The 24,623-nt window shown below is 43.1% G+C and overlaps 1 protein-coding gene across 1 annotated transcript in view; it reads right to left on the bottom strand.

Moving 5' to 3' along the window:
• slc3a1 (solute carrier family 3 member 1) overlaps window positions 1-11,689 on the bottom strand; it is a 31,606-nt gene extending 19,917 nt beyond the window's left edge. Inside the window, exons 1-5 of the mRNA XM_033025521.1 lie at window positions 11,209-11,689; window positions 6,977-7,156; window positions 3,653-3,807; window positions 3,418-3,543; window positions 2,122-2,241 (exon numbers count right to left, since the gene is read on the bottom strand). Of these exons, the coding sequence (XP_032881412.1) occupies window positions 2,122-2,241; window positions 3,418-3,543; window positions 3,653-3,807; window positions 6,977-7,156; window positions 11,209-11,659 (1,032 nt within the window). The 5' untranslated portion in view covers window positions 11,660-11,689. The remainder of the gene's footprint in view (window positions 1-2,121; window positions 2,242-3,417; window positions 3,544-3,652; window positions 3,808-6,976; window positions 7,157-11,208) is intronic.
• Between the last annotated feature and the right edge of the window lie 12,934 nt (window positions 11,690-24,623).

Genomic DNA, 24,623 nt, shown 5'->3' with positions numbered 1-24,623 from the left:
GGTTCCTTTTCTCTCCTTGATTGGGAGTAGGACTGGTAGGGAGTGTGGATTCCATGTTTCTCCTGACCTCTGCTTGGGTCTTGGTCTGAAAACCTTATCATACTGAGCTTGCCTTGTAAGACAATTCTGGCCATAATTCTGAGTCTGCCTTGAAAGACGACTCTGATCATATTTCCGTGCCCAGTTTTCAAGCTACCACCGGCTTCAGTGAACTGCTTATCCCCTATGGAGGTGTGGGGTGTGTTGTCGCCTACTGATGAAGTTTGCTTGTCGTTGTACCTTGATTGGTCTGACAGCTTTTGCTTCCTTCTTCTGGTCTTACCTGAAGAGAGGATTCGGCAGCTAGTTTCTCCAAAGTCACCCTGATAGCGCTGTTCCCTTGCCGGCATTTGTGCGAATATTCTGCCAACTGCTGGCTCTTGAGGCCATATGCATGTGCTTCAGTATGTTCACACTTTAAATTCGAGATCAGTTACCTACTGATCACTCACACTCCCCTCCACTGAGAGTGAGATTTGTAGGCAGCCCTGAAAACAGGTGCTGCCGCAGGCCCCTGAGGATACCTGCGCTGACATGGCCCCTCCAGCGGACCTAAATGAGATTCTTGCTTTGGGTCAGACTGAAACTGACCGTGGATGCTCCTCTCCTCAGAGCAGGAGACATTTGTGCAGCCCTGAAACAGGTGCCGCTGCCTGCGGGTTCTCCATAATACCCGGGCTGATAACTCCCTCCTTTGGAGTATATCACTGTGGAGCACCTCTCCATCAGGTGCTCCATGTGGGTTTTGAACGTTTAAACACGTTACCCATGAAGGAGGTTATCCTCTCCATCCGGGATCCTCCTGGCCAGACTTATTTGCGGGCTTTCTCCTTGCGTTCCCTTCCTCAGAGCGAGAGATCAAATAGTGGCTAACCCTCCAATTGGGTTTGCCTAGGTACTCCTGGCCCATTTTGTTTTCCCCATGTGTGAGGCTGCTGGCACGGCCTGCTGTAGAGGCCCGTGCTGATACTGTTCCCTCCTTCGGAGCAGATCATTGTTGGAGCAACTTCTCCATAGGTTGCTCCATGTGGGAGAGTCGTCCTCAGACACTCTCCGTTGAGGGAGGGTATCCCTCTTCCCCGGACTCATCTGAGTCAACGGGTGTCAGACTTGCGGGTGGTTTTTACGTCCCGCAAGACCACCATGGTGCTCCTCCTCCTGCACCAAGTCTTTCCTGCCGATTCTGCCGGCGGTAATGTCGGGAACAAGACCGTCGCCCGCTACTGGGAATGCTGCGGTCTTCGGCAGCCAACTTCCCCGCGGACCGTCTCCTCGACATCTGGGCTCTGAAACTACAAAAAGCTTCAAGTCCGAGAGAACGCAGGTAAGTAGTTCAACTTTCCTTACCTGCCCATCCCGACGGCTGGGAGGACACAGTGCCTCTCCAGTCCGTCATGCGTTCAGACGTAATGACGCGCACGCAGACGGACGGCCCTTCTTCACGTAGTCACTCACGTGACTCCGAAGTAAAATCCCATCTCTCCTGCAAAGTTCTGTCAGCTGTTCCTTATGCTCGTGGCCTCATTGTGGTTTCAGCAGGTTTACTTTCTAATTTTTAGCTTCTCAAACTCTTCTACATTCATTGAACAAGTGTTGTTCCTGTGAGTTGTTGGTGAAAGAATGGCATGATTAGCAAGTTTACAGATGATACAAAAGTGGGTGGTATTGCAGATAGTGAAGATGGATGAAACGTCACCCAATCCTTCTCTTCAGAGATGCTGTCTGTCCCGGTGAGTTACTCCAGCATTTTGTGTCTATATACAGTATATATATATATATAGACACAACATGTGTATATATATATGTAAAATTTAAAGACTTCATCTGCCATGAAGGATTATTATTTAAGTGACACATCTATTATACTATTTTTTCCATTTACCCCTTTGTCACCGTATATTACAATATAGTGATCCTCCTTCTTCTATGCTATTGCTAACCACCACCATTCTAAAACCCCTTCACAAGGCCCAGGGCAAGCTGGTGTGGTTGCTATGGAGAGAGGTCTCACATTAATGAACACAGTCTGCACAATGTGTCACCACTCACTTCATATCAATCTTAAATTGTCAGGTAACTCACTGGATCCTGGGTTAAGTTGACTTGAGGTTCATTTCTTAGACTTTCAGCTTCCAATAGATATTTGACTGCATCCACCCGGAAGCCATCAACTCCTTTCTTCAACCAAAATCTTAATACATTCTACAAAATAGCAGAAAAATTGAAACACAAGTCAGTCGCGAGTATTTTGAAAAAAATACTAATAAACCTCCTTCAGAGCAGGCGGTCAACACTTGACTAATAACAGTGGCTGGTTTAATGATACAGACAAAATCATACCACAATGTACACAACTCTAAATGTACCTTCACATCCACATATACTGTACATTATCTTTACCAAATCACCTCCGTTCAGTCCACTTAGGACCACGCGATCTACTGGTTGCTAAACGCTTTAACTCCCCCTCCCATTCACATACGGACTGTCCTGGGCCTCCTCCACTGTCAGAGTGAGGCCTAATGTAAATTGGAGGAACAGCACCTCATATTTCGCTTGGGCTGCTTACAACTCAGTGGTATGAAATTTCTTTAACTTCAAGTAACCCTTGCTTTCCCTCTCTCCATCCCTCCTTCACACTAGTTCTCCCCGACTAGCTTCACTGCCCTTCTGATTAATGTTACATTGTATGCCTCCTTGTCACCTTCCCTTCAGCTAACAATAAACCATTCTACATTTCCTTATCATCGTTTGCTTTGATCTGTCATCTTCACACCTTACCCTTCCATATCACTAGACTGCCTCTCCCCTCTGAAGAAGGGTCTCAACCCACAATGTCAACCATTCCTTCTCTCCAGAGATGCTGCCTCTCCCGTTGAGTTACTCCAGCGTTTTATAATCATACCAAATGGACACAGTTGTATATGTAACTGAAATAAATCTTCTCATGTCTTAATTTCCAACTATAAGCTAAATTTAATATATTTTCAGTATGGTGGTTCCAGATTCAAATTTAAAACAGCATGTTATTAATATTCATTTAAGCCTGAGTGTTGCCTGAAATTATAGCAGAAAATTGGCAATGCACAAATGCGTGTAGAAATCTTGTATAATTAATTTGTGTCCAATTTTGCTGTTGTGTCTCAGAATATGATCTGAATTACTAGGTTTCAACTATACACTCAGATATTTGGTGAAAAGAAAATTTGATTTTGATATCTGCAACACAGTTTAATCCTATTATTTAATTGCTGTGCATTTTAACATGCATTTTTCAATATTAACTTCAATAATGTAGCAGCAGTTAACCATAATTTATCTAAATAACAAACATGATGATTTAAATCATGGATATAAATGAAACTTATGGGTACTTACTTTCATTTCTTCTTGCACATCAGTATTTCTGTAATTCAAATCAGGTTGTTCCTTCAAGAATTGATGTAAATAACACTGTCCTCGAACCTCATCATATTGCCATGCAGAATATCCAAACAAGCTAACCTGAAAGACAAAATTGAAATAAGTGAAAAACACTTGCAATAAAAATCAACTAATTAGAGAGCCAAGAAGCAAAGATATATTAAGTAATAGATGAGTTTGACATTATTACCCAGTTGTTGGGGCTCGTGGTTTTGTTCAGCTCAGATTTACAATTCACCCAGATGTAATAGTCAGTGTATTTTCCAGTTCTGTTCCGGCTAAGTTGAAACCAGCGATGTTTGTTACTGGTGTGATTTGGAATGAAATCCATGATTAGTTTCAAACCTTTCCAAAAGCAGGAAAAAAAAGTTAGTAATATTTTCAATTACTGACTGTGCTAAAACATATAATAGAGGAAAACCAATGTATCACAAAACTAATTCAATTGTCATGCACTCCACTCTTTCATATTGCAATATATCTGAATCAAACATTTGTACAGTTATCCCAGAATATTATATATACATATCATCACAGTGTGTGAAGGTTCTCGATAAATTTTGGGAAATTGCCCTATAATAGCCTACTCCAAAAGCGCTTTAAGTATGTTAAATCAACCTTCATGTTTATATTCTCTCTTTTCTACCACCTGTGAAGTCATAAGATCATAAGTAATAGGAGTAGAATTAGGCCATTCGGCCAAGCAACTCTACTCCACCATTCAATCGAAGCTGATCTATCTCTACCTCCTAACCCCTCCTGCCTTCTCCTGCCTTCTCCCCATAACCCTGACACCCACACTAATCAAAAATATTTCTATCTCTGCCTTAAAAATATCCATTGACTTGGCCTCCACAGCCTTCTGTGCCAAAGAATTCCACACCCTTTGACTAAAGAAATTCCTCCTCATCACCTTCCTAAAGGTACGTCCTTTAACTCTGAGGCTATGACCTCTGGTGTTAGACTCTTTCACTAATAGAGAACTGGCTGGCAGACAGGAAGCAAAGAGTAGGAGTAAACGGGTCCTTTTCAGAATGGCAGGCAGTGACTAGTGGGGTACCGCAAGGCTCAGTGCTGGGACCCCAGCTATTTACAATATATATTAATGATTTGGACGAGGGAATTGAATGCAACATCTCCAAGTTTGCGGATGACATGAAGCTGGGGGCAGTGTTAGCTGTGAGGAGGATAATAGGAGGCTGCAAGGTGACTTGGATAGGTTGGGTGAGTGGGCAAATGCATGGCAGATGCGGTATAATGTGGATACACACCTGGAGTATTGCGTACAGTTTTGGTCTCCTAATCTGAGGAAATACATTCTTGCCATAGAGGGAGTACAGAGAAGGTTCACCAGACTGATTCCTGGGATGGCAGGACTTTCATATGAAGAAAGACTGGATAGACTCGGCTTGTACTCATTAGAATTTAGAAGATTGAGGGAGGATCTTATAGAAACTTACAAAATTCTTAAGTGGTTGGACAGGCTAGTTGCAGGAAGATTGTTCCCGATGTCGGGGAAGTCCAGAACAAGGGGTCAAAGTTTAAGGATAAGGAGGAAGTCTTTTAGGACCGAGATGAGAAAATATGCGTTTCATCCCTATCTGCAAGGCAGAAATATACCAAAATAATCTTCACAACAGTTGTTCATTATTCTCAGCTATCATCCATAAATGAACTGCCATGTACTTCAAATATTCTTTAAAGAAAACATTTTAAAGAAAAATTGTGAATTATCCCTGTTCTGACAGAGTCTTTGCCGTGAAACATTAACTTTGCTGCACTTTCCACTACATGAGCTGCTTGGTATTTCCAAAATTTTTAATGTTTATTTCAGACTTCCAACCACTTGTATTTCTTTTTTTCATTGGTTGTATATTCATTGAAAATATATTGGTTTGATTTAAAAAGAACTTTAGAGTAACAAAATTGTTCTCAGGTCCTTTTTCAAAGCATTTCTATAAAGGGTGAAAATTACTGTTTTTTTAATTGACGAATCCATGAAAATTCGTAAATCCTTTTTCAAATGCATAACATGCATGTATCATAGACTTAAATACCATACTATAAGGTATCCAAATTGATAATTATGAAATTACACCCATCAATATGAACATCCAATTTCAATCACATCCTACAGGATAGGAAATTGGACATCCCCAAGCAATCTAGCCTATATGTGGATCAACGGAAATACGTTTACTCCAAACTGCCTCTGAAATTAGCCAGGAAGCCACTCACTTTAGGGGACTGGTACAATTAGGAATGATCAATAAAATTGGTCTGGAGCCAATGGTTGCTGTTTCTCTAACTCAGGAGATCCCCTTCAGAAAATTAATTTCACCATCACTGAAGTCAAAGGGTTGGTTGGCAGCCATCTGCTTGCAGAAGATGCAATGCGCAAAATCTCTGCGCTCCATGCCCCTGGTTTTTACAAGATGAACAGTTGACCAACTTCCAGCAGCTTCATCCGCTCTTGGCAACATACTAGCCAAGTGTTCCACACAATCAGTTTATTTACATAATCGATGCAGCTGACTGATCCAGCAGAGCTGAGTTAAATTCAAAGCCACCCCCAGTCCCATTATAAAAAATGCCGAGCTGTGCAATGTTTTTAGCAACCCAGCAATGGGCTACCATTGTGATGTACCAGATAGATCAGTCCAGTCCTGAACTTTAATGTCCCAAATACTCATGTTAGGCTATATTTGACAGAATGCTTCTAAAAAGAACTTAGAGCTTGCGCAGCTGATGGTGAGAAAGACACTTCCTGTGAGATAACTTCTCAATGTCACTTCTCATGCTGCCCTCGAAGCAACTGCAGTGGAGGTGAGACTGTCATCTATCGCTTTCTAGATTGTGTATTTCCAACTAGCTCTGAAAATAGATACAGTATTTTTGTAAAGATTCTTCCTTAGCAATTGCACCACACAGGACTCAAAGAGCTACTCCCAGAGATGCACACTGAGACACATGTCAATTCCTACTGGAAGATCATCAGCTCAGTAAAGACACACTTTGGTCTGCCTGAAATTTGCTGGTCTTCCGGTGTACGGAGTTGTTCTCAACAGGATGGTGCAGATTTCACGTTCAAGGACAGGATTTTGCACTAAGACTTGAACTGAAGCTTGGAGCGGTTGTTGCACAGTCCAAGGGGAAAACCAGAGTCTACAGCCTTCTTGCCACTGGATATTGACAGGCTGAGGCCAGTGTTATAAATTCTTTTTAGCTAATGGAATATTTAGGAAAGAAAAATTGCTGCCATGTTGACATTCTGTAAATATGAATAACAACAAAGGTCCCATGTAGTATAATTGTAAATTTACAAATAAAGCATATTTGGTGTGGGGGAGGGTGGGGGGGAGGATTAACAGTGAGTAATAGCATTGGCATTGCAAGCATTGCCGTTGTTGTTGGTTGCTGTTACTCGACCGGAATCTCTCAATCTTGGTTACAGGGACTGCAATATAAATGGCAGCCAATAAGAAAGCATGAATTTTCTTTTATCAATTCTCACCTTTATCATGTACAGTTTTTAGGAGGCTATCAAACTCTTCCATTGTTCCAAATATTGGATCAATATCTTCAAAATCTTCTACGTCATAGCCAAAATCTTTCATTGGAGACTTATACACTGGACTTATCCAAATAGCTTTAATGTTCAAACCCACAAAATAATCCATCTTTTCTTTAATTCCTATTAACACCAGAAAAAAGAACATTTCAATAAAGCATTTTTAATTAATGTTGCAGATTCTGGATAGAAATCACAAAATTAATAAGATAGCAGAAATTTATATGCATGCACATCTGAATCCCTGGTAAAATGGTTCAAATGCTGTTGCCCTGGAAGAACTGTGTATTTAGTTGCATAATGCAGTACCCACTCCAGCTTTGTAACACTCCAACATATGAGTAGACACAATCTAGTCTTTTTCAGCATATCTGAATTTATGCTGTACTGTACCACCACTGGCAATTATAACTTCCATCCCCATTATCCCCCTTCTCTCAGCCTCATTCCTTTTTCAAGATACTTATTAAAATCTTCCTTCAGCCAAGCGTTTGGAGCATCTGCCCTAATACTTCCTTATATACAGTGCATTCAGAAAGTATTCAGACCCTTTCACTTTTTCCACATTTTGTTACATTACTGCCTTATTCTAAAATGGATTTAATTCTCTTTTTTTTATCATCAATCTACACACAATACCCTATAATAAAAATGTGAAAACAGATGTTTAGAAATTTTTCCAAAGTAATTAAAAATAAATAACTGAAATATCACATTTACATAAGTATTCAGACCCTTTGCTATGACACTCAAAATTGAGCTTTCCATTGATTATCCTTGAGATGTTTCTGCAGATTGATTGGAGTCCACCAGTGGTACATTACATTGATTGGACATGATTTGGAAAGGCACACATCACCTGTCTATATAAGGTCCCACAGTTGACTGTGCATGTCAGAGCAAAAATCAAGCCATGAAGGAATTGTCCGTAGACCTTCGAGACAGGATTGTGTCGAGGCACAGATCTGGGGAAGGGTATATTTCTTGCATGTCCCGAAGAACACAGTGGCCTCCATCATTCTTAAATGGAAGAACTTTGGAACCACCAGGACTCTTCATAGAGCTGGCCATGGAGAAGGGCCTTGGTCAGGGAAGTGACCAAGAACCTGATGGTCACCCTGACAGAGCTCCAGAGTTCCTTGTTCATGGGAGAACCTTCCAGAAGTACAACTATATCTGCAGCATTCCACAAATCAGGCCTTAATGGTGGCTGATTATGAAAAGGGGAGATGCAACGAGACCTGGGTATCATGGTACACCAGTCATTGAAAGTAGGCATGCAGGTGCAGCAGGCAGTGAAGAAAGCGAATGGTATATTAGCATTCATAGCAAAAGCATTTGAGTATAGGAGCAGGGAGGTTCTACTGCAGTTGTACAGGGTCTTGGTGAGACCACACCTGGAGTATTGCGTACAGTTTTGGTCTCCTAATCTGAGGAAAGACATTCTTGCCATAGAGGTAGTACAGAGAAGGTTCACCAGACTGATTCCTGGGATGGCAGGACTTTCATATGAAGAAAGATTGGATAGACTCGGCTTGTACTCGCTAGAATTTAGAAGAATGAGGGGGGATCTTATAGAAACTTACAAAATTCTTAAGGGGTTGGACAGGCTAGATGCAGGAAGATTGTTCCCGATGTTGGGGAAGTCCAGAACAAGGGGTCACAGTTTAAGGATAAGGGGGAAGTCCTTTAGGACCGAGATGAGAAAAACATTTTTCACACAGAGAATGGCGAATCTGTGGAATTCTCTGCCACAGAAGGTAGTTGAGGCCAGTTCATTGGCTATATTTAAGAGGGAGTTAGATGTGGCCCTTGTGGCTAAATGGATCAGGGGGTATGGAGAGAAGGCAGGTACAGGATACTGAGTTGGATGATCAGCCATGATCATATTGAATGGCGGTACAGGCTCGAAGGGCTGAATGGCCTACTCCTGCACCTATTTTCTATGTTTCTATGTTTCTAATGGTAGAGTGGCCAGACGGAAGTCATTCCTCAGTAAAAGGCACATGACAACCCGCTTGGTGTTTGCCAAAAGGCATGAGAAACAAGATTCTCTGGTCCAATGAAACCAAGATTGAACTCTTTGGCCTGAATGCAAAGCGACCAGTCTGGAGGAAACCAGGCGCCGCTCATCACCTGGCCAATACCACACCTATGGTGAAGCATGGTGGTGGCTGCATCATGATGTGGGGATGTTTTTCATCGGCAGAATCTGGGAGACTAGTCAGGATCGAGTGAAAGATGAACGGAGCAAAGTACAGAGAGATCCTTGATGAAAACCTGCTCCAGAGCATTCTGGACCTCAGACTGGGGTGGTGGTTCACCTTCCATCAGGACAACGGCCCTAAGCACACAGCCAACACAATGCAGGAGTGGCTTCGTGACAAGTCTGTGAATGTCCTCAAGTGGCCCAGCCAGAGATTGGACTTGAACCCGATTGAATATCTCTGGAGAGACCTGAAAATAGCTGTGCATCGATGCAGAGAAAAATGGGAGAAATTACCCAAATACAGGTGTGCCAAGCTTGTAGTGTCATACCCAAGAAGACTGGAGGCTGTAATCACCTGAACAAAGTACTGTAAAGGGTCTGAATACTTATGTAAATGTGATATTTCAGTTATTTATTTTTAATTACTTTGCAAAAATTTCTAAACACCTGGTTTTGCTTTTTTTGTTGTAGGGTATTGTGTATAGATTGATGAAAAAAAAAGAATTTTATCCATTTTAGAATAAGGCTGTAATGTAACAAAATGTGGAAAAAGTGAAGGGGTCTGAATACTTTCTGAATGCACTGTATATATGGGAATCGTTGGTCGATGAGGACTCAGTGGGCCAGAGGGCTTATTTCCGCACTGTATCTCTAATCTAAACCAAAAACAAAATTCAGCAGGTGAGGCAGTAAATCTGGAGAGAAACAATCACTGTTTGTTCAGTGAACTAAAATAAGTGAATTGGGGGGGGGGGGGGAACACATTGTTAAGGTGTAAAACTTTTCATTAGATCTCAGGAGATGGCCCAAGCTGCTGAAACAAATAATCATGTAAAGGTTGGCAGCAGCTTAAGCAGGGTGATGTCTATCCCCATGATTTTGAACAGCCCACACAATGGATTACGAGATGAAAGGGCTGACAATTCAATACACCGAGAAATGAACAGTGTAAGTACCTTTCTTTATGTAAATAAGTTATGCAAAGTTAATCATTTAACAAACCCTATAACATTTTAGCTATCAAGATGAACTCTGCACTGCAATGTATTTGATTGGAATTTTATCCACACCCCTAGTTTTTTTTTCCAGGATTTGTTTTCAGGGTAGATGAATCATCAAGTCACTCTACAGGTAAAACCTGAAGGTGTCAGCAGTCGCACTGTGTCACTATGACATTCTTGTAAGGGTTAAATTTGTGCCATATGTGAGAGTTTTGGGGCGGGGGGGAGTACACGGAAAGGGCTGAAAGGGCTGAGGTGGTATTCAAATGATAAAGCCTGGCCGTGATTGATATTAATGGACTGCGAGTGGTGGAACACCTTACAAAGAGGGTAGTGATGAGATGAAGATGAAGATGGCAAACAATGGGATTTCACCTGGGTATACTGGTCTTGATTCTACATTAGGTTATTAGAATTGCAACACTGCATCAGCTCTCTTGGTCTTGATATATTGCTTAACTTTGATTGCTTCTCATCCTCTGCCATTTAACTGTATATCTCAATGGCATCCTGGATCTTTGTGCAAAAGGGTCTTTTTTTTTCTCCAGCTCATCTTTCAAGGTTTCCAGACAAATACTAGGCAATCACAACCCTACTCTCACCAATGTTTTGTCAAAGTCGCTGGAATGAATTCCAACACTAACTATTGCCACAACAATAGCCAATTTGAACTGATACTAACCGCCCATAACGTGCACTGAAGTAATACGCAGAGGATGGATGTCATGTTAAAATGTATTGTACAAGGCTATTGTACACATCCAACTTTCAATGTGGTAAGTACTGGAATATTAGTGTAAGGATCTAAAGATCTATATTCCAGTATGTATCACTTTTTAACATCTTTTTTGTTTAAAGGAGAATGCAAGCTCGAAATCAACTTCTTAGGATATGCTTTTGACAACTATTTTGCAATATAAATACAAACTACATTTATGTTATACACAAGAATTATTGCAACTTACCATTTAAGTCTCCAACGCCATTCCCATCAGAGTCCTTGAAGGATCGAGGGTAAATTTGGTAGATTGGACTGGCTTGCCACCAATCCAGACATTTGGGAGATATTGCAATAATACTGATAGTACAGGCTACCAGAACTAGTGTGGCTGCAATAATGAGCCAGAAAAGAATTTCTCTCGGCAGCCTGTAACAGATTTGACTTGAATACTCGAGTAAGACTTCCTTGGGCATTCCAGCATAGGGTCCTGAAAATTGATTAATTTTGTCACAATTGACTGCATAATTTCTCTCCTCAGTTTGCTCAATAACATCAATGGGTTCACTCAAATTGCTGGGGCTTCTTTCCTGGTCTACATCTTCTTCAAAGGCTTGACTAATATTACCTTCTACCTCTTTCCGATCTATTTTGATCAGATCTGTCTGATCCATCTCTGGAGACACCATAAGAGCCATTTTGTGTTTACACTTGTTAGGCTCTGTCGCTGTGACTTTGAACAGAGTGCTGAAAAGATTGTATTTTATAAGAATGTTTTGTACCTTGAACTTTAGATCCCTATCATATGAAATGAGAATGGAAATAGAACAGAAATCATTAACTATGTGAAAGAATGATTCTATCAATGATCTGTATGACATAGTTTTATGGCCCTTGAGATAGAAACATAGAAACATAGAAACATAGAAATTAGGTGCAGGAGTAGGCCATTCGGCCCTTCGAGCCTGCACCGCCATTCAATATGATCATGGCTGATCATCCAACTCAGTATCCCGTACCTGCCTTCTCTCCATACCCTCTGATCCACTTAGCCACAAGGGCCACATCTAACTCCCTCTTAAATATAGCCAATGAACTGGTCTCGACTACCCTCTGTGGCAGAGAGTTCCAGAGATTCACCACTCTCTGTGTGAAAAAAGTTCTTCTCATCTCGGTTTTAAAGGATTTCCCCCTTATCCTTAAGCTGTGACCCCTTGTCCTGGACTTCCCCAACATCGGGAGCAATCTTCCTGCATCTAGCCTGTCCAACACCTTAAGAATTTTATAAGTTTCTATAAGATCCCCTCTCAATCTCCTAAATTCTAGAGAGTATAAACCAAGTCTATCCAGTCTTTCTTCATAAGACAGTCCTGACATCCCAGGAATCAGTCTGGTGAACCTTCTCTGCACTCCCTCTATGGCAATAATGTCCTTCCTCAGATTTGGAGACCAAAACTGTACGCAATACTCCAGGTGTGGTCTCACCAAGACCCTGTACAACTGCGGTAGAACCTCCCTGCTCCTATACTCAAATCCTTTTGCTATGAAAGCTAACATACCATTCGCTTTCTTCACTGCCTGCTGCACCTGCATGCCCACTTTCAATGACTGGTGTACCATGACACCCAGGTCTCGCTGCATCTCCCCTTTTCCTAGTCGGCCACCATTTAGATAATAGTCTGCTTTCCTGTTTTTGCCTAGCTGGTACAATATAGTCATAGAGCACAAAATGAGGTACTTCAACCCACTATACTCATGGCACTTCAAGCATTGATCTAAATTATTTTTACATGTTGTGTTCCACCAGTACCTCACGCAGTGCATTCCAGATCCACTGGGCGAATCTGTAGAAAAATCTATGCTAAATCTCAGTTTGGAAGAAGGAACTGCAGATGTTGGTTTACACTGAAGATAGATATAAGTGCTGGAGTAACTCAGTGGGTCAGGTAGCATCTCTGGAGAAAAGGAAGAGATGATGTTTCGGGTCAGAACCTTTCTTCATGGGTTGAAGATGTGTAATGTCACTTATTCCTTTTCTCAGCTGTCCAACCCGCTGAGTTACTCCAGCACTTTGTGTCTATCTTATCTATCTTCTATCTATCTATCTATCTATCTATCTATCTATCTATCTATCTATCTATCTATCTATCTATCTATCTATCTATCTATCTATCTATCTATCTATCTATCTATCTATCTATTATATATTAAAACTGTGTGCCTGCCGCCGTCCGGCGTCTGGCGTCTGGCGTCCGGCTGCCGGCCGACTTTCTTCCTGTGATTCCTTGCTACTCCGAAACCAGACGCAGAATCGCCGAGATCTTTTCCATTTCGGTAGAGATTTCACTTTTCTTTCAAAGTATCCGCACCTGATTACATTTTGTCGTGTTTATGTACACATTTTTAATCAAATCCTTTTCCCCCCCCAATATTTAAAAAAAAACTGGCTTCTCACCCAAAGAAGCAGCCCCAGCCCCAGCCCCTGGTGAACGTTCCATCTTGTGATGTCACAATGCCCGATGCTCACAGATGTCCAATCGGAATGGATTCATTTACATATGCCTTTGCAGGAGCCCCAGCCCCTGGTGAACGTTTCATCGTGTGATGTCACAATGCCCAATGCTCAAAGACATTCTTGCCATAGAGGGAGTACAGAGAAGGTTCACCAGACTGATTCCTGGGATGTCAGGACTTTCATATGAATAAAGACTAGATAGATTCGGCTTGTACTCGCCAGATTTTAGAAGATTGAGGGGTTATCTTATAGAAACTTACAAAATTCTTAAGGGGTTGGACAGGTTAGATGCAGGAAGATTGTTCCAGATGTTGGGGAAGTCCAGAACAAGGGGTCACAGTTTAAGGATAAGGGGTAAATCTTTTATAACCGAGATGAGAAAAACATTTTTCACACAGAGAGTGGTGAATCTCTGGAATTCACTGGCACAGAAGGTAGTTGAGGCCAGTTCATTGGCTATATTTAAGAGGGAGTTAGATGTGGCCCTTGTGGCTAAAGGGATCAGGGGGTATGGAGAGAAGGCAGGTACAGGATACTGAGTTGGATGATCAGCCATGATCATATTGAATGGTTGTGCAGCCGCGAAGGGCCGAATGGCCTACTCCTGCACTTAATTTCTATGTTTCTGTGTTTCCCTCTCATCACCCCTCCCTCTCCCACCCATCCCTCTCTCCCCACCCCCCTTCCCTCTCTACCCCACCCCCTTCCCTCTCTCCACCCGCCCCCTTCCTCCTACCCCTCTGTCCCTCTTCCATCACTCCCCCTACCCCTCTCCTCCTCCCTTCCCACTCTTCCACCTCCCCCCTTCCCCCTCCACTCTCCCTCCCCACTCTTTCCCTCTCTCCCCCCACCCCTCTCCCCCTCCCTCCCTCCTCCCCTCCCTCCCCATCCCCCCCTCCCCCACATCTCGCTCCCCATCCCCCTCTCTCACCCCCTACCCTGCTCTCATTTCCCTCCCAAATCTGTCCCGTTTCCTCCTCCTCCTCTCCCGTCCCTGCCCTCTTCTCACCCCCGCTCCCCCACCTGTGTGTTTGGGGGGGTGGTTAATGTGAGTGTTATGCCGCAGCCCCCCCCCCCCCCCCCCTGCAAACGCCATTGGGGAAACAGACCCAACGGGTCTGCACTTGGCCTAGTCTATCTATGATATATTAAAACAGTGTGCCTGCCGGCGTCCGGCATCCGTCCGGCTGCCGGCCACCTTTCTTCCTTTGATTCCGTGCTACTCTGAAACCAGACGCAGAATCGCCGAGATCTTTTCCATTTCGGTAGAGATTTCACTTTTCTTTCAAAGTATCTGCGCCTGATTACATTTCCGTGTTTATGTACACATTTTTAATCAAATCCTTCTCACCCGCCCCCGCACAATATTTCAAAAAAAAAACTGGCTTCTCACCCATAGAAGCAGCCCCAGCCCCAGCCCCTGGTGAACGTTCCATTGTGTGATGTCACAATGCCCAATGTTCACATATGTCCAATCGGAATGGATTCATGTACATATGCCTTTGCAGGAGCCCCAGCACCTGGTGAACGTTCCATCGTGTGATGTCACAATGCCCAATGCTCAAAGACATTCTTGCCATAGAGGGAGTACAGAGAAGGTTCACCAGACTGATTCCTGGGATGTCAGGACTTTCATATGAATAAAGACTGGATAGACTCGGCTTGTACTCGCTAGATTTTAGAAGATTGAGGGGGTATCTTATAGAAACTTACAAAATTCTTAAGGGGTTGGACAGGCTAGATGCAGGAAGATTGTTCCAGATGTTGGGGAAGTCCAGAACAAGGGGTCACAGTTTAAGGATAAGGGGTAAATCTTTTAGGACCGAGATGAGAAAAACATTTTTCACACAGAGAGTGGTGAATCTCTGGAATTCACTGGCACAGAAGGTAGTTGAGGCCAGTTCATTGGCTATATTTAAGAGGGAGTTAGATGTGGCCCCTGTGGCTAAAGGGATCAGGGGGTATGAAGGCAGGTACAGGATACTGAGTTGGATGATCAGCCATGATCATATTGAATGGTTGTGCAGCCTCGAAGGGCCGAATGGCCTACTCCTGCACTTAATTTCTATGTTTCTATGTTTCCCTCTCCTCACCCCTCTCCCTCTCCCACCCATCCCTCTCTCCCCACCCCACTTCCCTCTCTACCCCACCCCCTTCCCTCTCTCCACCAGCCCCCTTCCTCCTACCCCTCTGTCCCTCTTCCATCACTCCCCCTACCCCTCTCCTCCTCCCTCCCCACTCTTCCACCTCTCCCCCTTCCCCCTCCACTCTCCCTCCCCACTCTTTTCCCTCTCTCCGCCCACCCCTCTCCCCCTCCCTCCCTCCTCCCCTCCCTCCCCACCCCCCCTCCCCCACATCTCTCTCCCCATCCCCCTCTCTCACCCCCTACTCCGCACTCCTTTCCCTCCCAAATCTGTCCCGTTTCCTCCTCCTCCTCTCCCCTCCCTCCCCTCTTCTCATCCCCCTCACCCCACCTGTGTGTTTGGGGGGTGGTTAATGTGAGTGTGATGCTGCCGACCCCCCCCCCCCCCCCGCAAACGCCGTTGGGGAAACAGACCCAACGGGTCTGCACTTGGTCTAGTAACTATTAAAACTCTCGCTGGTTTGTTGGTTTGTAACGGATTCTATTTCGCGAATATTCGTTTAAGGCGTTTGTGGATTTACTCCTCCACCCTTTCCCATAATGGAGACATTTTTACATATTCCTGTAGAGTTTTTCCTCCTCCACATTTTGTTTTGAAAATTAGAAAATTTGGTTATTAATTTTCCCGCTTTTTTATTAAAAAACATCAAAACATTTAAAATCAAACTGCTGCATGAGTTACAGTGCCATCTCACAGATGTCAAATCACAATGGATCTCATTTACATATGATATCACAATGGGACAGGGGTGGGAGATTGCAGCCTTCACGTGGTCTCATGAATGCAATCAACCTGGCGTGCACCATCAAATCAAATCAAATAGAGCAAGTTGTCCTACCCCCCTCCCTATCTACCCTCTCCCTCTTTACCCCCCTCCCTCTTCATCCCCCTCCACTCCCCCTCCCCCCTCCACCTCTACCTCTCCTATCCCCCCCACTCTCCACCCTCCCCTCTCCCCATCCTCTCCTCTTCTCTCCCCCTCCTCTCCTCTCCCCCTCCTCTCCTCTCCCCCCCTCCCCCTCACTCCTCCCCCTCCCCCTCCCTCCCTCCCCCTCCCCCACCCTCTCCCCCTCCCTCCCCCTCAAGACGCAGGATCATTTCATTCCAAAAAGGAAGAAAGATTCTAAGGGGAGTAGGAGGCAAACGTGACTGACAAGAGAAGTTAGGGATAGAATAAAATTAAAAGAAAAGATGTATAACACAGCAAAGATGTATAACACAGCAAAGAGTAGCCGGAAGCCAGAGGATTGGGAAACTTTCATACGACAACAGAAGGAAACAAAACGGGCAATACAGGCTGAAAATATGAATTGCGAGGGGAAGCTGGCCAGGAATATGTATTTATTTATTTATTTATTTATTTATTCCGAACAAGTAAAGACATTAAAGACATTAATAGTAACAAAATCGAAATTATCAAACAATTGGACATTACAATCAATATTTACAAAGCAATGAGAAGAACAAAAGCAAAGTTCCAATGTCCAACTTTGTGTCTGTACAAGCTCGAAAAGGAGTGAGAAGAAGAATAACTTATTAAATCTCACCCCTTTTCCCCAACACATCTACCATATTTAAAAATCAATTAATTACTAATAATAATACTACCCTAGGCAATTTCCCATAATACCTACAGACATATATATACATACAACTATTATGCACATACAAACTTCATATCTGGTACCCAAACATAAGTAAACAATAGTAAAGCAATAGATAAACATTAACCCCCACTTGTCAACCATCCCCTCCATCCCTGTACCCCTTGAAAATTATTTTTTTATATATCATTTTAAAATGATTCATGTTTGTGCATTGCTTTAATTCCCCGTTCAATTTATCCCACACTCCTACTCCACAAACCGAAATACAAAAGGTTTTTCTAGTCGTACAGACTTTTTGTTTCTTAAAGTTAAATATTCCTCTTAAATTGTAACCCCCCACACGCTCGTTAAATAATTTTTGAATGTTTCCAGGTAAATTTTTATTTTTGGCCCTAAACATTATCTGAGCTGTTTTGAATGTAACCAAATCTTCTAATTTTAATAATTTTGACTCTAAAAATAATGGATTCGTATGACCCAGATACTTAGCATTATGGATAATACGAATTGCTTTTTTTTGCATCATGGTTAATGAGTGTATCGAATTTTGATAGTTATTACCCCAGACTTCTGCACAATAATTTAAGTAGGGTAAAATTAATGAACAATAAAGAATACGTAGTGATTTGTAATCCAGAGCTTGCTTGGCTTTGTATAATACAGAGATACTTATTGACAATTTTAATTTTACATGTTTAATATGTGATTTCCAGCTTATTTTATCGTCAATTATAACCCCAATAAATTTATTTTCATGCACTCTTTCAACTTCCACCCCATTTATCTTTATACTTACTAGTGTATTTATTCTACAATTACCAAATAACATTATTTTAGTTTTACTCAGATTTAATGAAATTTTATTCCTATCAAACCATATTTTCAATTTACCCATTTCTTTTATTATTTTATCCAATAGCTGTTTTAAATTTTCCCCAGAACAAAAAATATTTGTATCGTCTTCAAACAAAACCAGCCTCAAGACATTGGACACATTACAAATATCATTTATGTACATGATAAATAATTTTGGGCCCAGCACTGACCCCTGTGGTACACCACACACAATGTCCAAACATGTAGAATTATGACTACCCAGATTTACAAACTGTTGCCTGTTACTTAAGTAGCTTTTAATCCAGTCCAGTACTATTCCTCTAATTCCATACCTCTCCAATTTTTTTAATAAAATATCATGATTAATTGTATCAAATGCTTTTTTTATGTCAATGAATATCCCCGCTGCATATAATTTATTATCAATGGCGTTTGTGATGTCTTCAGTTAATTCTAGTATTGCAAGTGATGTTGATCTATTTGTTCGGAATCCATATTGACTTTCTGTGATTAATTTATTCTTTTCTACAAATTTGTCTAATCTATTATTAAACATTTTTTCTAATATTTAGAATATAAAGAAGGACAGTAAAGGCTCGGTGTTGGGGCTGCAACTGTTTACCATATATATTAATGATTTGGAAGAGGGAATTAGGAGCAACACTAGCAAGTTTGCAGATGACACAAAGCTGGGTGTCAGTGTGAACTGTGAAGAGGATGTTAGGAGGTTGCAGGGTGACCTGGACAGGTTGAGTGTGTGGGCAGGTGCGTGGCAGATGCAGTATAATATAGATAAATGTGAGGTTATCTGCTTTGGTGGCAAAAACAAGGTGGCAGAATATTATCTCAATGGGGTGAGGTTAGGTAAGGGGGAGGTACAGCGAGACCTGGGTGTCCTTGTACACCGATCACTGAAAGTTGGCGTGCAGGCACAGCAGGCAGTGAAGAAAGCTAATGGAATGTTGGCCTTCATAACAAGAGGATTTCAGTATAGGAGAGGTTCTTCTGCAGTTATATAAGGCTCTGGTAAGACTGCATCTGGAGTGTTGTGTACAGTTTTGGTCTCCTAATTTGGGGAAGGATATCCTTGTGATTGAGGCAGTGCAGCGTAGGTTCACGAGATTGATCCCTGGCATGGTGGGACTGTCATATGAGGAAAGATTGAAAGGACTAGACTTGTATTCACTGGAATTTAGAAGGATGAGGGGGATCTTATAGAAACATACAAAATTATAAAAGGACCGGGCAAGTTATATGCAGGCAAAATGTTCCCAATGTTGGGCGAGTCCAGAACCAGGGCCACAGTCTTAGAATAAAGGGGAGGTCATTTAAGACTGAGGTGAGAAAAAACGTTTTCACCCAGAGAGTTGTGAATTTGTGGAATTCCCTGCCACAGAAGGCAGTGGAGGCCAAATCACTGGATGGATTTAAGAGAGAGTTAGATAGAGCTCTATGGGCTGGTGGAATCAAGGGATATGGGGAGAAGGCAGGCACGGGTTATTGATTGGGGATGATCAGCCATGATCACAATGAATGGCGGTGCTGGCTCGAAGGGCCGAATGGCCTCCTCCTGCACCTATTTTCTATGTTTCTATGTAAGCTCAGACTGGAGAATTGTGAATTTGTTTAATATACTGGAGCTCGAGGTGAGTAAACTCCCTCTGCTGCCCCTCCAGCAGCGTGTTCGTTATTTCAACTTTTGCGTGTCGAGGACTTGCCATCCGGAGCCTGGGCTCCCTTGCCGGGGATCGCCGGAGAAGAGCTCTGACCGCTGGCTTGCAGCCTGTATCATCCTGAAGCCGCGGACTCCGGTAAGAAAGTGGCCGATTGGGGCACTCAAAGCCGCGGAGTGTGTTCAACCATCCCGACGTCGGAGTTTCATTCATCCCGATGAGAGGGCCTGTACAGGCGACTACGGAGGGCTCAAGGCCCCGACCACGGGTGCACAAAGGAGGAGGATTAACTGAACTTTATTGCCTTCCACCACAGTGAAAAATGCTGTGGTGGATGTTTATGTTACATTCTATTGTGTATTGTGTGTTGTTTTTTCAATTGTATCGCTGCTGGCAAATTAATTTCACTGTAAATTTGAACCTTGAGAGAAGAAATGGGTGATGTTTCAGATCGAGACCCTTCTTCAGATTAAAGACTGCGGATGCTGAAATCTGGAGCAAAAAATAACGAGCTGCTGGAGGAACAACATGTCAGACAATATCCTTTTATCTGTAGACACAAAGGATTGGTCAACATTTTGGGTCAAGAGCCGGCATCAGACTGAGAGGGGAGATAGCCAGTGTAAAAATGTGAGGGGCGAAGCAAGAGCTGGGACATGATAGGTGGAACCAGATGAGGTGGGGTTGATGTGCAGATGCAGCCAGATAATGACAGACGCCGGGAGGCAATAAGTGGTGACAACAAAGGGCTGAAGATTATTACATTTGAAAATTAAGGAAGCAGATGAGGAATAAGATAAGGAAGGGATGGGAATAGTATGGGATAGGACTCAGTGGATTGAATTTGTGGGCAGATGGAATCAGGAGTGTAATAGGGGACAACAGGGTGGGTGGGTTTGGAAAAAAAAGTGTGTGATTGCCTTGGGCAATACAAAAGGAGATGAAGGAACAGAGGGGTTGTGGGCTACCTGAAATTCTAGAATTTTAATGTTTTTTTGTTGTAGACTACCCAGGTAGAATATGAGGTGCTGATGCCTAGTTCGCATTTGGCCTTAACATGGCTGTGGAGAAAGCCAAGGACAGGTCGATGTGGGAATGGGGCCGAGAACTTGCTACCAGGATCTTATGATGGCCAATGTGGAAGGAGAAAAGGTGCTCGCCTAGTCTGCACTTGTTCTCTTAGTACAGAAGAGGCCATATTGAGAGTACCAAATACAATAGGCAATGTTGGAGGAGGTGCATATGAATCTCGACTTCACCAGGAAGTACTACAGTTCTTCCTGGTTGAAGGTGAAGGAGATGGTGGTGAGACAGATGCTACACCTACAGTTGTATGGAAAAGTGCTTTGGGATGTAGAGAGATAGTTGGGATGGGATGCACAAACCTAGAAGGCATCCAGAGAATGGTCCATGTTGAAAGAAGAAAACTGTGGAGAGCAGAAGATGTGACTCGTGGTGGGATTTTGTTGTAGCTGATGGAATTGATAAAGAATGATGTGCTAAATGTGAAGGCTGGGACAGCAAAAGGTAAGGATTCAACATAACTTTACCTCTGCTCTGGTGGAGGCTGGGTGAGAGCAGGTGCAATAAATTGTGGAGAAGCAGAGATGGAGATGAGGGCTCCATCAACCACAGTAGTGAGTTCTTGAAAATGGGCAACATTTCAGATGTACTGGAGTGGAAAGACTCATCTCGAGAACATATGGAATGGAGGCAGAGAAACCGAAAGAAAAGGAGGGAAGGGGAAGAAAATGAGGGCGTTCTTACAGCGAACAGGGTATAAGGAGTTGTAGCCGAGGAAGTTGTGGGAGTCAGTGGGTTTATAGTAAATGTCAGTGGATAGTTTGTCTTCTGAGATGGAGACAGGGGAGATCGAGAGTGTTTTATTGTCATATGTCCCAGATAGAACAATGACATTCTTACAAGCAGCAGCACAACAGAATATGTAAACATATTACACTGTAAGCTAGCATCATCAGAGACGCACACCACCCTGGCCACATTTATTTCACCCCTGCCATCTGGAAGAAGGTACAGGAGCCTGACGAAATAATATTGCACTGTTATTGTGGGATTTTTTAAATGTGTACACACACACACACACACACACACACACACACACACACACACACACACACACACACACACACACACATAAATATATATGCGAACACACGAACACATAAAGAAAAACAATAATAGTGCAATAATTGTCTATGTAGCTCAGAGCTTATTGGAGGTTGTAGTGTTTAATCACCTGATGGCTGCAGGGAAGAAGCCATTCCAGAACATGGACATTAGATTTCAGGCTCATAGAAACATAGAAAATAGGTGCAGGAGTAGGCCATTTGGCCCTTCGAGCCTGCACCGCCATTCAATATGATAATGGCTGATCATCCAACTCAGTATCCCATCTCTGCCTTCTCTCCATACCCCCTGATCCCTTTAGCCACAAGGGCCAAGTAATTAAAAATAAATAACTGAAATATCACATTTACACAAGTATTCAGACCCTTTACAGTACTTTGTTCAGGTGATTACAGCCTCCAGTCTTCTTGGGTATGACACTACAAGCTTGGCACACCTGTATTTGGGTAATTTCTCCCATTCTTCTCTGCATCGATGCACAGCTATTTTCAGGTCTCTCCAGAGATATTCAATCGGGTTCAAGTCCAATCTCTGGCTGGGCCACTTGAGGACTTTCACAGACTTGTCACGAAGCCACTCCTGCATTGTGTTGGCTGTGTGCTTAGGGTCGTTGTCCTGATGGAAGGTGAACCTCCGCCCCAGTCTGAGGTCCAGAATGCTCTGGAGCAGGTTTTCATCAAGGATCTCTCTGTACTTTGCTCCGTTCATCTTTCACTCGATCCTGACTAGTCTCCCAGATCCTGCCGCTGAAAAACATCCCCACATCATGATGCAGCCACCACCATGCTTCACCATAGGTGTGGTATTGGCCAGGTGATGAGCGGCACCTGGTTTCCTCCAGACTGGTCGCTTTGCGAGTTCAATCTTGGTTTCATTGGACCAGAGAATCTTGTTTCTCATGCCTTTTGGCAAACACCAAGCGGGTTGTCATGTGCCTTTTACTGAGGAATGACTTCCGTCTGGCCACTCTAGCATTAGAAACATAGAAACATAGAAAACAGGTGCAGGAGTAGGCCATTCAGCCCTTCGAGCCTGCACCGCCATTCAATATGATCATGGCTGATCATCCAACTCAGTGTCCTGTACCTGCCTTCTCTCCATACCCCCTGATCCATTTAGCCACAAGGGCCACATCTAACTCCCTCTTAAACATAGCCAATGAACTGGCCTCAACTACCTTCTGTGGCAGAGGTACAGATTCACCACTCTGTGTAAAAAATGATTTTCTCATCTCGGTCCTAAAAGACTTCCCTCTTATCCTTAAACTGTGACCCCTAGTTCTGGACTTCCCCAACATTGGGAATAATCTTCCTGCATCTAGCCTGTCCAACCCCTTAAGAATTTTGTAAGTTTCTATAAGATCCCCCCTCAATCTTCCAAATTCTAGCATGTACAAGCCAAGTCTATCCAGTCTTTCTTCATATGAAAGTCCTGCCATCCCAGGAATCAGTCTGGTGAACCTTCTCTGTACTCCCTCTATGGCAAGAATGTCTTTCCTCAGATTAGGAGACCAAAACTGTACGCAATACTCCAGGTGTGGTCTCACCAAGACCCTGTACAACTGCAGTAGAACCTCCCTGCTCTTATACTCAAATCCTTTTGCTATGTACTCAAATCCTTTTGCTCCTGTACCTTCTTCCCAATGGCAGGAGCGAAATGAGTGTGTGGCCAGGGTGGTGTGGGTCTCTGCTGATGCTGTCTGCGGTAGCGACTACTGTAAATCCTTTTGATGGTGGGGAGGTCAGAACCCGTGATGGACTGGGCAGTGTTCACAACTTTTTGCAGTCTGCTTCATTCCTGGGAATTCAAGTTGCCGAACCAGACCCTGATGCAACCAGTCAATATGCTCTCTAAAGTACACCTGTAGAAGTTCAAGAGAATCTCTGACAAACTGAATTTCTGCAATCTTCTCGGGAAGTAGAGGCGTTGATGTGCTTTCTGTATCAGTGCACTGGGTCCAGGAAAGATCTTCAGAAGTATGCACAACAAGGAATTTGAAGCTTTTGTCTCTCCATCACCATCCCGTCGATATAGACAAGTTGCTCATCTTTCCTCTTCCATGTCCACAATAAGATCCAGAAACATAAGAGAGATGTCCGAAATAATGCAAGTAAATGTGAGTGTGGGTGGAAGTTAGTAGTAACGATGATAACATTGAAATGTGCAATTGACAGTGCAAGAGGCAGTACCAAAGCAGTCATTAATGTAGTGGATAAGGTGTTGGGTAGTGGTAAGGACTATTCTAAGTTGCACCAAAAAGACAAGTACAGCTAGGGTAGACAAAAATGCTGGAGAAACTCAGCGGGTGCAGCAGCATCTATGGAGCGAAGGAAATAGGCAACGTTTTGGGCCGAAACCCTTCTTCAGACCTGCTGCACCCGCTGAGTTTGTCCAGCATTTTTGTGTACCTTCGATTTTCCAGCATCTGCAGTTCCTTCTTAAACAAAGTACAGCTCGGGTCTACTAGTGCCCACGACTATACTTTTGATTTTTAGAAAGTGAGAGGAATCAAAAGAGGTTGTTCATGGTAATAAAAGGGTTCTGTGAGATAGAAGAGAGTTTTAGTACATTAGACCTACTTAATTACTGTAGAAATGTTACACCCAATCGCAAATTATATTTGTCAGTTAACAAAATGGAATGCTCAATGGTTATGCATAGGAATAAATGCAGCAATTTGAAAAGGGTTCCTTGTCAGTTCAAATGGCATGTCCTGCATTTGGACTCTCAGACCCTGG

The sequence above is a fragment of the Amblyraja radiata genome, chromosome 8 (genome assembly GCF_010909765.2).
Source record: "Amblyraja radiata isolate CabotCenter1 chromosome 8, sAmbRad1.1.pri, whole genome shotgun sequence".
In the NCBI taxonomy this organism is placed as follows: domain Eukaryota; kingdom Metazoa; phylum Chordata; class Chondrichthyes; order Rajiformes; family Rajidae; genus Amblyraja; species Amblyraja radiata.
Note: the sequence above shows the minus strand (reverse complement) of the source record. Positions and strands in the feature narration are given on the sequence as shown.